Source organism: Pristiophorus japonicus, chromosome 2 (genome assembly GCF_044704955.1).
Source record: "Pristiophorus japonicus isolate sPriJap1 chromosome 2, sPriJap1.hap1, whole genome shotgun sequence".
Classification (NCBI taxonomy): domain Eukaryota; kingdom Metazoa; phylum Chordata; class Chondrichthyes; family Pristiophoridae; genus Pristiophorus; species Pristiophorus japonicus.
In genome coordinates this window covers 359518994-359537680 of record NC_091978.1, presented here as the reverse complement: position 1 = coordinate 359537680, position 18687 = coordinate 359518994, and the positions used below count along the sequence as shown (strand labels likewise).

The window sequence follows — 18687 nt, the reverse complement described above, 5'->3', positions numbered from 1 at the left end:
CTTATTCTGAGACTATGTCCCCTAGTTTTAGTTGCCCCTATGAGTAGAAATATTCTCTCTGCATCCACCTTGTCGAGCCCCCTCATTATCTTATATATTTCGATAAGATCACCTCTCATTCTTCTGAACGCCAATGAGTTTAGTCCCAACTTACCTTCATAAGTCAACCCCCTCATCTCCGGAATCAACCTAATGAACCTTCTCAGAATGCAAGTATGTCCTTCCTTAAAGACCAAAACTGTATGTAGTACTCCAGTTGTAGCCTTACCAATACCCTGTACAGTTGCAGCAGGACTTCTCTTCCCCCTTGGCCAACATTCCATTTGCCTTCCTGATTACTTGCTGTACCTGCATACTAATGTTTAGTGTTTCATGCACAAGGACCCCCAGGTCCCTCTGTACTGCAGCACTTTGCAATTTTTTTCATTTAAATTATAATTTGCTTTTCTATTTTTTTGGATAACCTCACATTTTACCACAATGTACTCCATCTGCCAAATTTTTGCCCACTCACTTAGCCTGTCTATATCCCTTTGCAGATTTTTTATGTCCTCCTCATAATTTGCTTTCCCCACCCATCTTTGTATCATCAGCAAACTTGGCTACATTACACTCGATCCCTTTATTCATGTCATTAATATAGATTGTAAATAGTTGAGGCCCTAGCCCTGATTCCTGCAGCACCCCACTAGTTACGGTTTGCCAAACGGAAAATGACGCATTTATCCTGCCTCTCTGTTTTCTGTTAGTTAGCCAATCCTCTGTCCATCCTTGACTATAATTTTCCAGTCCTCTTTGGATCTTGGCATGGTGCCGGAGGATTGGAGGACTGCTAATGTAGTACCCTTGTTTAAGAAGGGTGAAAGGGATAGGCCGAATAATTATAGGCCTGTCAGCCTAACCTCAGTGGTGGGAAAATTATTGGAAAAATTCCTGAAAGACAGGATAAATCTGCATTTGGAAAGGCAAGGATTAATTAGGGACAGTCAGCCACGGATTTGTTAAGGGAAGATTGTGTCTGACTAACCTGATTGAATTTTTTGAGGAGGTAACCAAGAAGGTCGATGAGGGTAGTGTATACGATGTAGTATATATGGACTTTAGCAAAGCTTTTGGTAAGGTCCCACATGGTAGACTGGTCATGAAGATTAAAGCCCATGGGATACAGGGCAAAGTGTCAAGTTGGATCCAAAATTGGCTTGGAGGTAGGAAGCAAAGGATAATGATTGATGGATGTTTTTGTGACTGGAAAGATGTTTCCAGTGGGGTTCCGCAGGGCTCAGTACTGGGACCCTTGCTTTTTGTGGTATATATCAACGATTTACATTTGAATATAGGGAGTATGATTAAGAAGTTTGCAGGCGATAATAAAATTGGCTGTGTGGTTGATAATGAAGAGGAAAGACATGGGCTGCAGGAGGATATCAATCTACTGGTCAGGTGCGCAGAGCAGTGGCAAATGGAATTTAATTGAGAGAAGTGTGAGGTGAGTTGAGGCACTCTGGGAAGGCTAATAAGGAGAGGGTATACACATTAAGCGGTAGGCCACTTAGATGAACAAAGGGACCTTGGAGTGCTTGTCCACAGATCCCTGAAAGTAGCAGGCCTGATAGAGAATTCAAATAGGCTGCATTTAGACAGGCTGTGAAAAAACACAGGCCACATTGCATTAAGTCATCAATCAACTTGACATTTTCGGACCTTGGGTAGCGAGCCAATTAAAACGTTAAAAGACTTTCAATTGAGCCAATAAGGTCAAAGAAGGCGAGTTCTTTTCTATAAATTGATCCAGGTATAAATACAGCCATTTTGGCCATGTGGTTTCAGTAAGACAAAGAAACTGGCAATCAGCCAGCAGCTTGTTACTCTCTGCCAAGATTAAAAAGTTAAAACTACCATCGGAGTTCGTATTTCATTGGAAATTAAGAGATCTAACAATTTTAGCGCTGCGAGCAGGGTCGCTGAGGAAAGAAACTGAATTTTGGACATCGGACCTACATATTGAGGTAAGGACACCTCTTTTTTTTAAAAAGTCCTCGGTCAAAAGTCTAACTTCGCCTCTCCTTCTACGCGATTCCGAAAGCCTCCGGTTTGCGAACCCTCCGGTTGGTAGTCGGCTCGAGGTCCCATAGACGTCTAAACTTCGGCGGTGTGTTAGTTAATTAATCACCGACCAATTGATCGGCTAGCAAGCCTACGACTCGAGACCCTAGTAAAGAACTCAGTATAATGGCAGCAGGAGATAAGAACAAAGAATTGCCTACAACTGTTAAAGGTGGGAAGGCACCACCTGAAGTTTCGCTAGATTTAATTCTCGAACAGTTGAAAGAATACATAGAGCAACAATTCAACTTATCTAAAACCTGTATTAAGATCGAACAAAAGTACGGAACCTCCAAAGGACAATGGTCCTTGGACGAGATTAAAAGGGTCTGGGGAAAAACGACCCGTATGAAAAATAAAGAGCGAACTAGATGGTCCCTAGCGGTTATGGGCCAGATCCGAAACTGGAATGAAATTATAATGCGTTCCCAACATGATCGAGAACTGACCAGTACAAAGGACCAATTGCAAGCAGTTTGTGCACAGCTGCGACAGAAAAAGCTTGAACTTGAAAAGCTGGAAGCGGAAGTTAAAGATCTTAAAGGTGAAATTAAAGAATGGAAAAAATCATTAGGTCAAGAGACAGTAATAGGAAAAGGAAAATGTATTGATCAATTCCCAGGGTACCCATGTTTGGATAAATTAAAAGCGCAAACCCGAAGACACGACCGAGGAATAGATACGGATTCTGAATCCTCCGACGATACAGGGTCGGAGGATGATGAAGAATTAGGGGTGCGCTTTGCCCCTTTTAAAAAAAGACGAGTTGTAGTCAAATCAGAAGAGACTGCGGATGAGGGCGGAACCAAAAAAACAAAGAGAAGGGTGTATACAGAATACTTAGTTCATGCTCCGGCAGACCCAGAGAAAATTGATAAATGGTCCAAGGAATTGCCCAATTCAAAGAAAGGGGGAGTAAAAACGTGGGACCAATTGGACCGCTTAAGAAATATATATCAACTTCATCCCTGGGATGGAGTGCAAATTTTGACCATAATGGTGCCAAAAACACAGGGAAGAAAATTGCACGACAAGGTAGATGAAGCTTTGGGGCAGAATGAGCAAGAATTAAACGCAGGATGGGAGGCGATTAAACACTGGCTGCAAGCCTTCAGTCCAGCTAAGACAGACTGGGGAAAAATTGCAGCTTGCCAACAGAAAGGAACAGAGGAGGTCCTGGAGTATGACGAGCGGTTTAGATGCACGTGGCTAGAACATTCGGGTATGAATAATACGGATGAGGAAATGGATGAACAAGCGTTTGGACCCCTGAAAGCAGCTTTCGTGGCAGGTCTAAAGCCAGAACTGTCCAAAATGCTTAAGGTAGTGTTACCAGACTGGGAAGGTAGAGGAACTACCTTTGCAGCATTGGTGGATCGATGTAACCCATTAGATCTGGATATGGGAGCTAAAGTCCGAGCTGTACAGGCTATGGGATGGAAATCCCAGGATTCCGATAAACAGTTATTAGGAAAATTACCCGGAAAATGTCATTATTGTGGGAAAGAAAGTCACTGGGCCAAGATGTGCCGGGCAAAACAGCAAGGTCGTGGCTGGGGAAGAGGACGCAGCCAGGGATACAATTCAGCCAACAAGCCAGGCTTGTCACAAGATAATGACCTCATAGAAGCATTTAAGCGACTGACAAACAATAACAGAAGGAGTTACTTGGGATAGCAAAAAACGATTAGAGCCCACTCTGGCCCCCCTCCTCGCACTAATACAACAAAGGGGAGATGGGCTATATATAACTGTGAGGGTGGGCGATAAGGATGTGGACTGTCTTTTAGACACAGGGGCGGAATTAACATGCTTACCCCTACAATATGGAGACTTTTTGCCGTTGGATGGTAGGGCACGTACAGCCTATGGAGTTGGGGGCCATAAAATGGAAATTAAAAGGACAACACCGGTACTTATAGGGCTGGGTCCACATGAACTAACCACGCCGGTCTGGATAGGCCCAGTAGATCAACCCCTTTTGGGAATGGACGTTCTAATCCAAATAGATTCATCGTTGCATTTCGAGGATGGTCGGGTGACATGGTCAATTAGAACTTTGAAGAAAGAAGAATTGAAGGAACACCCGATATGGGCTAAAGATAAGAACGATTGTGGCCTACTCCAGATGGAGCCTGCGTCATTTACAGGGACCAAGCCTCCATGCACTAAACAGTATCCCATCAGTCCAACTGCCATCGCGGGAATCTTACCGGTTATTCAGCAATTGGAGAAACAAGGGGTGCTTATTAAAACGCATAGCTCCTCCAATAGCCCCGTGTGGCCGGTACAGAAATCTAATGAGACTTGGCGTTTGACTGTCGATTATAGGAAAGCTAACCAGTGTATTGATCAAAAAGCTCCTTTGGGCGCAGATCCCTGCACCATTTTTAATGCCCTCAAACCGGAACATAAATATTTCTCAGTTATAAATATGGCCAACGGATTTTGGTCGGTGCCTCTGGCACCGGAAGTTCGACAGTGGTTTGCTTTCACTGTCCAAGGACAACAGTATACTTGGACCCGGTTACCGCAGGGTTTCCACAACAGCCCTACGGTATTCCACATGGTTTTACAAAGCCATTTGCGAGAATTACCTCCCCTGTCATCCACAGTCATCCAATATGTAGACGATATCCTGCTAGCTTCAAACACGGAAGAACAGCATGAACAAGATTTATGAGCCTTGCTGGACCACCTTTGGCTGAAAGGACATAAAGCCAGCATCGACAAAGCACAAATATCCCAAGAAGAGGTTGTATACCTGGGACAAAAGATTTCACAAGGAAAGAGAGAACTTACCCAGGATAGAACTGCAGCCATTCGGGCTGCTAAAAAACCCACCACTATTCAGGAACTAAGGTCTTTTTTGGGATTGTGTAACTTTAACAGAAATTGGATTGATTCCTTCACACAGCTTGCACAGCCATTGAATGATATTTTAAAGGGGAAACGTGCCTCTAAAGAAGCCATCACCCTCACTAAAGAACAGCAAGAGGCCTTCCTGAGTTTGAAAAAGGCTTTGTGTTCGGCACCGGCTCTGGGAATCCCCGACAGTGGTAAGCCATTTACCCTGTTTGTCCATGAGAAAGAAGGATATATGACAGCTATACTGACACAAGAACATGGGGATCAGCAAAGACCTATTGGCTATTATTCGGCAAAACTGGATGCGGTAGCCCTCGGATGGGGAAGTTGCCTAAGGGCCATGGAAGCTACATGTCGAGCGGTAATGATCACTGCGGGTCTAGTCCTCGACCAAAAGCTGATTGTCAAGTGTCCCCACACCGTACACGCTTTGCTGTCTATGAATAGAATGTCTCAGGTGACAGCAGCAAGATGGACCCGCTGGACAGCAGTTTTGGAAGCTCCTAATCTCCATATCGTCCGGGCCAGCCCGGTTAATCCCGCAACTATGCTCCCGATGTCAGAATCGAGGGAGCAAGAGGGGGGAGAATGTGAAGAGCATGATTGCGTGGAGATTTTAAAAGAAACATAAGAAGCAGCCTTAGCAGCAGAGGAGCCTCTGCACAACCCAGACCTCATCCTGTTTACAGATGGTTCCTCCTTTGTTGACAATGGTACCAGAAAAGCAGGATGGGCAGTTACAACCTTATGTGAGGTAGTGGCAAAAGGACGTTTACCCTCAGGAACGTCAGCACAATAGGCCGAGTTACGGGCCCTGTCAGAAGCATGTCGAATAGCAGAAGGACAGACAGCGAATGTCTGCACAGATTCGCGTTATGCTTTTGGAGTCGCTCACGACTTTGGTATGTTATGACGGAAAAGAGGATTCCTCACTGCTGCTGGTACACCTATCCGAAATGGAAAAGAAGTCCGAGACTTACTGGAGGCCATACAATTACCTCAGGAAGTGTTCATCCTGAAGTGTAAGGCCCATACCAAGGAAAATACCACAGAAGCACAGGGAAATGCCCTAGCCGACCAGGCAGCTAAAGATGCCGCCTCACAGGGCGTTCCCCCAGAAGAACCAACACAGATGTGCAGATTGAAAGCACTCAGGACTCTGACACGAGACCTTCAAACAATGCAAGGCGAGTGCTCCCGAGAGGAAAAATGGACATGGATTGAGGCAGGAATTAAGCTATGCGACGATGGTGTCTGGAGACAAAGAGTTACCGACAAGCCAGTCGCGCCACAAGCGCTTATGCCTTTTTTAGCCCAACAGATCCACTCGTGGGGACACTTGGCCTCACAACAGATGATGGCACGGTTCCAGAAAAGCTGGTGGGGTCGGGGATTTAAAAAACATGCCCAGCTGGTAACAGACCGCTGTGTGGTCTGCCAGAAAAATAATTCTGGACCCATCACGGTAATGCCCCAACTGAGGCCCCCTGCCCCTGTCGGACCATTCCAGCATCTGCAGGTTGATTATATATCTCTTCCTTCATGCCAAGGATACACTAACATTCTTGTCATGGTCGACAGATTCTCGAGATGGGTAGAAGCTGTCCCAACTAAAAGAGCCACAGCCAATCACACTGCAAAGGTCTTGTGTAAGGATTACATTCCCCGATGGGGAGTCCCGAGTAGCATTGACTCAGATCAGGGAACACACTTCACAGGTGCTGTCTGCCAAGAAGTCTGTAGGTTACTGAACATTACGTGGGATTTACACTGTCCTTATCATCCACAATCATCAGGACAAGTAGAGCGAATGAATCGAACTCTGAAACAACGGCTTGCCAAATATCACCAAGAAGGAACACCATGGCCCCAGGCACTATCAATAGTGCTATGTAGCATTAGGACAACCCCGAACAGAACTACGGGTCTAAGCCCATTTGAAATTATAACAGGAAGACCCATGTCACTGCCAGGAACTATCGATTTATGGAAAGCTGATGTTCACTTAATGAGTGATGCTTTGTTATCATACTGTCAGAACTTAACCGATGCTATTAGTTCTGTTTCCCGACAGGTATCGGCAGCTTGGGGTAATCCACCCGAAGGAGGACACGACATCATCCCGGGAGTCTGGGTGTATGTGAAAAAGTTGCATAAAGAACCTTTGGGTGTCAAGTGGGAGGGACCTTATCAAGTGTTATTGACCACCCAGGCAGCTGTTAAAGTTCAAGGAAAGAAAGCCTGGATCCACACTTCACACGTTAAACGAGCACCCATAACTGAAGCTGAAATCTAATAAGGACAATTACTTTTTGCGAAAATGTATAAATTTACTGTAGTATTGATTGTAGGTATTCTAGGCATGGGCCTACTTCTTACTAGCCGACCCTCTGCACTAAAGGGAAATAGTAGGGTAGCAAGGGAATTACATGTAAATACCTTTTACTTTTATATTGTTTGTTTATGTTGATTAAATGTTGTTGCGACCAGGCGGCTGTAGCTGCTGTCCCGCAGGTGAGACACCTTGCAGGTTCCAGCAGACCGTCTGTACGTGGCACAGGGGTATGTTATGCTTAAGGAAAGGTTGTTCACTGGTTGAATTAAGATATTGATTTGGATTAAATTGGAATAAGGTTAATTAACCTACTAAAACCAGACTTCCACTGTGGCCACGATGGAACTCGGGTTGGTGTAAATTTGTGTGGAAGCTACTAGTCCGGACATGTGGCGAAACACATCAACAAATTTTAGAAGGAAACTCTATTAACATGCATGAAATTATTTTGTAGAATGTTTAACCAGTGATACCTGATGTTTTATGATTCAGTTTGTGAAAGAATCAAAGGGGGGATTGATAGAGAATTCAAACAGGCTGCATTTAGACAGGCTGTGAAAAAACATAGGCCACATTGCATTAAGTCATCAATCAACTTGACATTTTCGGACCTTGGGTAGCGAGCCAATTAAAACGTTAAAAGACTTTCAATTGAGGCAATAAGGTCAAAGAAGGCGAGTTCTTTTCTGTAAATTGATCCAGGTATAAATACAGCCATTTTGGCCATGTGGTTTCAGTAAGACAAAGAAACTGGCAATCAGCCAGCAGCTTGTTACTCTCTGCCAAGATTAAAAAGTTAAAACTACCATCGGAGTTCGTATTTCATTGGAAATTAAGAGATCTAACAAGGCCCAGTGGATAAGGTGGTTAAGAAGACATACGGAATGCTTGCCTTTATTGGCCGAGGCATAGAATATAAGAGCAAGGAGGTTATGCTTAAATTGTATAATACTTTAGTTAGGCCACAGCTGGAGTATTGCGTGCATTTCTGGTCGCTGTATTATAGGAAGGACGTGATTGCATTAGAGGCAGAGGAGATTTACTAGGATGCTGCTTGGAATGGAGAATCTTAGTTATGAGGCAGATTGGATAGGCTGGGTTTGTTCTCATTGGAACAGAGGAGGTTGAGGGACCTCATTAAGGTGTACAAAATATTGAGGGGCCTGGACATAGTGGATAGTAAGGATCTATTTCCATTGGTGGAACGGTCTATTACGAAGGGGCATAATTTTAAGGTGGTTGGTGGAAGGTTTAGAGGGGATTTGAGAGGGGGCTTCTTTACGCAGAGAGTTGTGGGGATCTGGAACTTGCTGCCTGGAAGAGTAGTAGATGCGGAAACCCTCACCAATTGTAAGAGATGGTTGGATGGGCACTTAAAGTGCAGTAACCTGCAGGGTTACGGACCTAGAACTGGTAATTGGGATTAGACTAGATGACCTTTTGTTGGACGGAGCAGATATAATGGTCAGTACTGCAGGGAATAGAATACGGCCAGGGTGATCTCCTGGACTAGTTTCGATCACCTGGATGGGTCGGAGAGGAATTTTCCCAGATTCTTTCTCCCTAAATTGGCCTGGGTTTTTAGCTGTTTTTTACCTCTCCCAGGAGATCACATGGCTCCGGTTGGAGTGGAGTGTAGAATGTTTTAGTATAAGGGGTGTTGCAATTGTGGTGAGGCAGACTGGTTGGGTGATCTTTGCCTTTCCGTCATTGTTCATAGGTTTATATGTAACCATTAGGGCTGCTGACCGAGGGCCATGTGGCTCTTTGTCGGCCGGCGCGGACACATGGGCCGAAATGGTCTCCTTCTGCGCTGTAAATTTCTATGTTTCTAATATATCACCCCCAACCCCATGAACTTTTATCTTGTGCAGTAACCTTTTATGTGGCACCTTATCAAATGCCTTCTGGAAATCTAAATACACCACATCCACTGGTTCCCCCTTATCCGTTCTGCTCGTTATATCCTCAAAGAACTCCAGCAAATTTGTCAAACATGATTTCCCTTTCATAAAACCATGCTGACTCTGCTTGATTGAATTATGCTTTTCCAAATGTCCTGCTACTGCTTCCTTGACAATGGACTCCAGCATTTTCTCAACGAAAGATGTTAGGATAACTGGACTCTAGTTTCCTGCTTTCTGTCTGCCTCCTTTTTTAAAATAGGGGTGTTACATTTGAGGTTTTCCAATCCGCTGGGACTTCCCCAAAATCCAGGGAATTTCGGTAGATTGCAACCAATTCATCCACTATCTCTGCAGCCACTTCTTTTAGGACCCGAGGATGTAAGCCATCAGGTCCAGGGGACTTGTCTGCCTTCAGTCCCATTATTTTACCGAGTACTACTTCTTTAGTGATAGTGATTGTATTAAGTTCCTTCCTCCCCATAGCCCCTTGATTATCCACTATTGGGATGTTTTTAGTGGCTTCTACTGGCCCCTTGTAAGTGATGAGCCCAATTAACTCTACTGGTTGTGTTTTTAGGTCGTAGTTGGTACCTGACTCTTCCTGTTTCGAATGACAAACGGAGGGAAGCGGCCCACCTTGTCCTTGCGCTAGGACGAACGGCCCATACAGGCAACCTCTGTCTCACCTTCAGGCACAAACTGTCTAGTGACTCTCTCGGGAAGATTCTGGTGTTTGTGAAGAGGAATGGCATTTATGGGCACGCCCTGTGGGAGAGGAACAGCGGGCACGGCTGGAGGACGAGTCGGTTCACACTGAAAGGACCAGGCCTTGAGAACGTGAGTACTGTCAGATTTAAAATGAAACACGGCTTCACAAACTATGGGCTGGCTATGCTAACCTCACCATCATAGGCGGTCCCTCGAGACGAGGATGACTTGCTTCCACGCCAAAAAGGGATGCGTTCACAAGCATTTCAATGTTCCAGATCCCGAACTAATATTCCAGATCCCGAACTACATCTTGAAGGGTGGAAGATGCCTGTGCGTGGATTTTTTTAAACGTGTGGTGGCCGTTGCACACCAGCCACCACACGGGCTTGACAGAGCTAGGTCTTGGTCCAGTGGCAAGGGTTACCTAAGACGACTGTAAACCAGCTCTGCTGCACGGACCTAGTGTGCACGCATAATCGCAGTGTGGGCTGGCCCGTGCTGCCCCTGGGCCCTCGCCTCTTTTGAGCCCCAAACTCACGTCTCTCCTGGGCCCCGGTCACTTCCATCGACAAACTCTTGCCTCTCCTTCGCCCCTCCTGCTGTGCCTGCCCGCACTGCAATCAGTGACCTGGTTTCGCAGCCGTCGCCCTCCTGCAGCAGCACGCGCTGCTCTGTGCAGTGACCCCGGCCTGCTGATGGTCTTGCAGGCCGGGGCCACGTCGATTTCCAGACCGGGCCGCCGCACACTGCTCCCTCCAATGGCCCCGGCCTGCTGATGGTCTAAATACGAGCTAACAGGTGTGCGATGAATGCCATTCACACACGGGCCCTGAAATTCCTCGGGGTTCCCTCAGCTGGCACAAATACTTCAGAGCACCAGTGATGTGCACCCAAGTCCCAAGGCAGGGAGGCCCGATCCGACATTCTGGAGTTGGGGGTCATTTGCATAGCCGGGGTGGGTGTATGTCAGGCACATTGTCCCGAGCCACCAGCTACGGTGCCAGGTTGTTTGCCGATACGATGGCAGGAAGAGGCAGGGGGAAGGGGGGGGGGGGGGAAAACGTTCTTCTCTTCCGTTTTTCTGTTCTTCTGCTCCCAGTGGAGCAAGCCAGCCTCTTCAGGAATTAATCAATCGCCACTGTGATCGTTTACATTTCCCTCCTAAAGGACCAAGGTTTCTTGAGGCTCTTAGTGAGAATCAGGGAAGTTTTCAGTTGTGCTAATTAAAAATGGTTTAGAAATCATTCCTGGGATCTGGGCGCCATTTCCCATCCCTAATTGCCCTTGAGAAGGTGGGTGGTGAGCCGTCACCTTGAACCGCTGCAGTCCGTGTGGTGAAGGTGCTCCCACAGCACCCTCCCAGACCCAGCGACTGTGAAGGAATAGCGGAGGGGAACTTGGAGATGTTCATGGGCAATGTGAAGAGCTGAATTCCCAGGATAGCTTGAGAACTCCCCCTCCCTACGGACGTGCCCTCTTTACATGGCGGGAGGGTGGGGGGGGCAGACAGATGAACCGCTCACGCCGCTGCTAGAATTTCAAGGGCCACAGAAAATGGGGTGAAATTTGCAGCATAACTGGGTTCTGTCCCAAACCCCTGGCCCCAGAGGTCTCCTGCTCCTGGAACCTCAGTGCCAAGTCGTCTTGTGGTGAAGACAATCGGATCTGGTCAACGAGCATATTGTTTCCATTAATCATGGTCAAACATTGACGTCTAACACCCCCATTTATTTCACAGAATTGCTACGATTCAGCAGTGCCCCCATAATAGGGGAAACGATGCAAAATGTAAGGTTTGTGTACGGGCAATTTCGTTGAGTGCAACGTGGGGGAGGAAAGGACATACTCTGTCCGTTCTGTCTGCAAATCAGACCCCAAATGCCGCACCCAATCTAAAGTGTCACCGCCAGCACTCAGCGGTTGCCCGGGAAACCACCTCCAAGGGGAGTCATGGTGCCTTTGATGTTTGCGGCACATCTTATTTACCATACAGGATCACATCTGCTAAAGCTGTTGCAGTTGGAGGCAACCATGTAAAAGTCAGTATGGGGGGATAACACGCAGTGCAAGTTTGCAAAGGGCCTATTTACAGAGAGGCGGCTTTACGAAACCTTTTCCCAAGGCCCACTCCAGGACTTGAGCTGGTGTACACTTCAGTTCAGTATTGAGCAAGTGCTGCACTGCCGAAGATATCTTCTTTCATAACAACTACAACATTAGTAAGGACATTAGCTTGGATGATGTGGAATCTATATAGGAGAGTTGCAGAACACCAAAGGGCAAAAAACGTTAGTGGGAATTGTGTACAGACCTCCAAACAGTAGTAGTGATGTTGGGGAGGGCATCAAACAGGAAATTAGGGGTGCATGCAATAAAGCTGCAGCAGTTATCATGGGTGACTTTAATATGCATATAGATTGGGCTAACCAAACTGGAAGCAATACGGTGGAGGAGGATTTCCTGGAGTGCACAGGGGATGGTTTTCTAGACCAATATGTCGAGGAACCAACTAGAGGGGAGGCCATCTTAGACTGGGTGTTGTGTAATGAGAGAGGATTAATTAGCAATCTTGTTGTACGAGGCACCTTGGGGAAGAGTGACCATAATATGGTGGAATTTTACATTAGGATGGAGAATGAAACAGTTAATTCAGAGACCATGGTCCAGAACTTAAAGAAGGGTAACTTTGAAGGTATGAGGCGTGAATTGGCTAGGATAGATTGGCGAATGATACTTAAGGGGTTGACTGTGGATGGGCAATGGCAGACATTTAGAGACCGCATGGATGAACTACAACAATTGTACATCCCTGTCTGGCGTAAAAATAAAAAAGGGAAGGTGGCTCAACCGTGACTATCAAGGAAATCAGGGATAGTATTAAAGCCAAGGAAGTGGCATACAAATTGGCCAGAAATAGCAGCGAACCCGGGGACTGGGAGAAATTTAGAACTCCGCAGAGGAGGACAAAGGGTTTGATTAGGGCAGGGAAAATAGAGTACGAGAGGAAGCTTGCAGGGAACATTAAGACGGACTGCAAAAGTTTCGACAGATATGTAAAGAGAAAAAGGTTAGTAAAGACAAACGTAGGTCCCCTGCAGTCAGAATCAGGGGAAGTCCTAACAGGGAACAAAGAAATGACAGACCAATTGAACAAGCACTTTGGTTCGGTATTCACTAAGGAGGACACAAACAACCTTCCGGATATAAAAGGGGTCAGAGGGTCTAGTAAGAAGGAGGAACTGAGGGAAATCCTTATTAGTCAGGAAATTGTGTTGGGGAAATTGATGGGATTGAAGGCCGATAAATCCCCAGGGCTGATGGACTGCATCCCAGAGTACTTAAGGAGGTGGCCTTGGAAATAGCAGATGCATTGACAGTCATTTTCCAACATTCCATAAACTCTGGATCAGTTCCTATGGAGTGGTGGGTAGCCAATGTAACCCCACTTTTTAAAAAAGGAGGGAGAGAGAAAACAGGGAATTATAGACCAGTCAGTGGGTAAAATGATGGAATCAATTATTAAGGATGTCATAGCAGCACATTTGGAAAGAGGTGACATGATAGGTCCAAGTCAGCATGGATTTGTGAAAGGGAAATCATGCTTGACAAATCTTCTGGAATTTTTTGAGGATGTTTCCAGTAGAGTGGACAAGGAAGAACCAGTTGATGTGGTGTATTTGGACTTTCAAAAGGCTTTCGACAAGGTCCCACACAAGAGATTAATGTGCAAAGTTAAAGCACATGGGATTGAGGGTAGTGTGCTGACGTGGATTGAGAACTGGTTGGCAGACAGAAAACAAAGAGTAGGAGTAAATGGGTACTTTTCAGAATGGCAGGCAGTGACTAGTGGGGTACCGCAAGGTTCTGTGCTGGGGCCCCAGCTGTTTACATTGTACATTAATGATTTGGACGAGGGGATTAAATGTAGTATCTCCAAATTTGCGGATGACACTAAGTTGGGTGGCAGTGTGAGCTGCGGGGAGGATGCTATGAGGCTGCAGAGTGACTTGGATAGGTTAGGTGAGTGGGCAGATGAAGTATAATGTGGATAAATGTGAGGTTGTGGTAAAAACAGAGACAGACTATTATCTGAATGGTGACAGATTAGGAAAAGGGGAGGTGCAACGAGACCTGGGTATCATGGTACATCAGTCATTGAAGGTTGGCATGCAGGTACAGCAGGTGGTTAAGAAAGCAAATGGCATGTTGGCCTTCATAGCGAGGGGATTTGAGTACAGGGGCAGGGAGGTGTTGCTACAGTTGTGCAGGGCCTTGGTGAGGCCACACCTGGAGTATTGTGTACAGTTTTGGTCTCCTAATTTGAGGAAGGACATTCTTGCTATTGAGGGAGTGCAGTGAAGGTTCACCAGAATGATTCCCGGGATGGCGGGACTGACGTATCAAGAAAGACTGGATCAACTGGGCTTGCATTCACTGGAGTTCAGAAGAATGAGAGGGGATCTCATAGAAACGTTTAAAATTCTGACGGGATTGGACAGGTTAGATGCAGGAAGAATGTTCCCAATGTTGGGGAAGTCCAGAACCAGAGGTCACAGTCTAAGGATAAGGGGTAAGCCATTTAGGACCGAGATGAGGAGAAACTTCTTCACCCAGAGAGTGGTGAACCTGTGGAATTCTCCACCACAGAAAGTTGTTGAGGCCAATTCACTAAATATATTCAAAAAGGAGTTAGATGTAGTCCTTACTACTAGTGGGATCAAGGGGTATGGCGAGAAAGCAGGAATTGGGTACTGAAGTTGCATGTTCAGCCATGAACTCATTGAATGGCGGTGCAGGCTCGAAGGGCCGAATGGCCTACTCCTGCACCTATTTTCTCCATTTCTATTTATATAATGCCTTTAGTGTAGTAAAGCAGCCCAAGACCCTTCACAGGAGCACAATCAGACATAATTTCACACCGAGCCAAATAAGGAGACGTTAAAACAGGTGACCAAAAGCTTGACAAAGAGTTAGGTTTTAAGGAGCATCTTAAAGGAGGAGAGAGAGGTGGCGAGGCGGAGTGGTTTTGGAATGAAATTTCAGAGCTTAGGTCCTTGGCAGCTGGATTCGGCTGCCAATGGTTGGCTGAAAGAAATCGGGGATGTGCAAGAAGTCAGAATTGGAGGAATACAGAGTTCTTGGAGGGTTGTAGGGCTGGACGAGGGTACAGAGATAGGAAAGGGCCAGACCATGGAGGAATTTGAACACCAGGATGAGAATTTAAATCGAGGCCCCGTCTGCCCTCTTAGGTGAACATAAAAGATCCTATGGCACTATTCAAAGTAGAGCAGGGAATTTCTTCTGGTGTCCTGACCAACATTTCTCTCTCAACCAAAGCCCCAAAAAAAGTGTTTTTTAATATAATGGCTGGTTCTGGGATCTTGCTGCCACATATTCCTCCACAACAACAGTGACTAACTTCAAAAGTACTACATCGGCGGTGAAGCGTCAGGGATATCCCAAAGGGATGAGAATTGCTATACAATGTTTGTTTTCTCAAGAAAGGCAGGTGAAATGAATTTCAAAATCGGAGGGAGGCGTACTGGGACAAAGTGTTGAACAACATTGCCTCTGGTTGGTTTCATGGAGCCAGGGCACAGATCGTGTAGATTGGCAGATTTCCAGTTAGCACAAAGCTTTGTTCACTTCTCAAAAGTTCCACGGGAAATATCACACTATTAACGTGCATGCTTCAAAGAAAGCATTCCTGTGCAAATTTGATAAATCTCTTTGTTCTCTTATCTTGATCCCCACTCTCTGCAGTCTGGTGAAACATCAAATAGGCACTGCAAAAACTGTTTTCCGAGCTGAATTTACTGGGCGTACATTATCTCTGACATGCTAGCCACCTAATGCACGTGTTACCTCTCGCAGTAACCCTTCGCTTCAGGTTATTCATGTATTTACCTGTTCCATTTTGAATCGGCTCTACATGTCAGGTCAAGTGTTAAAATCAGTTAGAAAGAAAGACTTGCATTTATATAGCACCTTTCACAACCACCAGACGTCTCAAAGCACTTTACAGCCAATGTTGTACTTTTGGAGTGTAGTCACTGTTGTAATTTGTGCACAGCAAGCTCCCAGCAATGTAATAATAACCAGATCATCTTTTCTGTTATGTTGATTGAGGGATGAATATTGGCTAGGACACCAGGGATAGCTCCCCTGCTCTTCTTCGAAACAGTGCCTTGGGATCTTTTACATCCTTTTAAGACAGCTTCGGTTTAACGTGTCATCTGAAAGACGGCACCTCCGACAGTGCAGCACTCCCTCGGGAGTGTCAGCCTAGATTCTTATGCTCAAGTCTGTGGGACTTGAACCCACAACTTTCTGACTCAGAGGCGAGGGTGCTACCCACTGAGCCACAGCTGACACTGTGACGAGGAGAGAAAGACTCTTCTAAGTAGTTTCATATTCACACTATCTCCTCACGCCTTCCTGGGGCAACTGCACCATTCAGCACTCGAAGAGTTAATCGTGCTCCACCTTCAGTCGTTCATTTTGGGGGTTTATTTTGCCAAGAAATATTCTTTAAAGAGAGGAGGATACACCCAGGAAGGTGGGACACATGCCTTTGGGGATATGAGACACAAAATGTGATTCAAATGGCAAGGCAATGCTAATCTCAAGCACATAGTTCTGCAGATTAGCTCACGAGTGAATGTGCAGCTGTGGGGCATGAACACTCAGGGTTACGTAAACTGCCGTAGCTGGAAATTCAAGTGCTAAGTGGGCTTTGCAGAACTAGTTTCACACCCGGTCTCTCTTGGTCTGTCCTAGGTTGTTTTCAAAGGGCTGCACGAGAGCGGGAAGAGAGGAGAGATCAGCCTGGACGATGTCAGCCTGCAGAAAGGTCACTGCTCTGGAAGGCCTCTGGGACAGTAGGAAATCACGGAGCGCCCCTTCTGAAAGGCGTTTTCCCCCCCTCTACTTGTGTGAGGACTGGATGTGAGGGGAGACATTACAACAGCAGGCTGCCATTCTCTCTTTGGCTCCATGGTGCAAACCATCTACCCTGGACAAGGCTCTCTGAGGACACAAGAGCTTCCAACAAACTGCGAGTTTCTATTAAACCTTACCCTGTGTGTGTACGTGATTAGTCTGTGGTCCAGTAACGCCGAGGAACGTGGCTATGAAATCTCCGCTGGTTTAAGGGGCGCTGACTTTGAAGACCACTTCCACATGGGGCGACTAGTTAATCAGCGTGTTGACACGTTGGCGGGATAGCCACGTGCAGCCCTTGGGGCCAGCTGTGCCCGTAACCCAATGAATAGTGTTTGTCTGGCTCATTACCTGGGCTGGACCTCCCAAAGAGCAGTCCTGACAAGTCACGTGCCTCAGACAGGAGGCTTCTCACACAACCTGAATCTCGCGTCGGGCCACCGGGCTTTTCGGAAAATGTCCACCTCTGAAATCAGTCCGACCCCCACCACTGACAGATTCGAAGTGGAGGGTGGGAGAGAAATCTCTTTGCTTCTCTAATAAGAGAACGCTGCTCCACAATCAATTCAAATGGCCCCCTCTCTCTCTTGCCCCCCCCCCACCCCCCAAAATCTCACACGTTGCAGAGAGGCCCTGTCCTCCATGTGGCATTTGTATATTTTAGTGTCCTCTGCCTCACTACATGGGGACGTGTTAAATCACTCCCACTATTGTCTCAGCTTAAAGCTGAAGGGCGGCTCCCCCCCTCGCCCCCATGTAAAAAATGTTATCGCACAATGGGAAAGCACTAGTGTCACTCTGGGTGAGTCCCTATTCTGTCCAGGATCTCACCGAGCTGCGATGTCATATGGACTGGTGGATTAACAGCACCCCCCCCACCCCCGCAATAACAATCCAAAAATGTACTAAATTGTAAATTAATTCATATTGTTTCGGGCTGATGTCTCATTCTATTTAAAATGGATTTCACATTTATCTGATCCAGTATTTACTGAAACTTATCTGTATTTGTGGAGACACGGCATGGTACTGTATATAACATTGCAGGGGGAAAGAAAATGTTTTACACGGTGTATCTCTGCAAGCTTTGCAGGCAGCTATCGAGAAGGTTTGCAGCAGTGCATCAGAATGTGCAGCTTATTCCCCGTTTTGTAAGGACACTGTTGCAAACCCAGAAAATAAACAGTAAGTATGCCCGTTATCCTTTTTGTAATGCAATTTTTTTTTTAAACTGATTTTTTTTCCTTTCAGGAGGAGCATGGTGATATTTCCAACTCATAACAGCTCCTTGATTGGTAGCCAGGATGCAGGCAGTCAGTCCTGTGCTAAAGGGTGGTATCCCTCGTCTTGGCTATGTTGCAACTCACTGTTAAACGGGCGCCGTTACTCGGTGTTACAGCAAGAATGCAACCGTGCCCCTTCCCCCACACCATAGTCATAGAAAAAGAAAAAACTTGCATTTATATAGCACCTTTCATGGCCACCTCAACGTCTCAAAGCGCTGTACAGCCAATGAAGTACTTTTGGAGTGCAGTCACTGTTGTAATGTAGGAAATGCGGCAGGCAATTTGCACACAGCAAGCTCCCACAAACAGCAATGTGATAAAAAAAAGAATATCTGGTCATTATTATGTTGATTGAGAGATAAATATTGGCCAGGCCACCAGGGATAACTTCCCTGCTCTTCTTCAAAATAGTGCCATGGGATCTTTTATGTCCACCTGAGAGAGCAGACAGGGCCTCGGTTTAACGTCTCATCGGAAAGACGGCACCTCCGACAGTGCAGCACTCCCTCAGCCCTGCACTGGGAGTGTCAGCCTG

The 18687-nt window shown here is 46.2% G+C and overlaps 1 protein-coding gene across 2 annotated transcripts in view; it reads left to right on the top strand.

The window, feature by feature from the left end:
• The window catches only part of npnta (nephronectin a), a 101948-nt gene extending 83881 nt beyond the window's left edge, over positions 1-18067 (top strand). For both annotated transcript variants that reach the window (XM_070872645.1, XM_070872635.1), the window contains 2 exons: positions 9791-10050; positions 16705-18067. In XM_070872645.1, the coding sequence (XP_070728746.1) occupies positions 9791-10050; positions 16705-16809 (365 nt within the window). In that variant the 3' untranslated portion in view covers positions 16810-18067. The remainder of the gene's footprint in view (positions 1-9790; positions 10051-16704) is intronic.
• Positions 18068-18687: the final 620 nt, after the last annotated feature.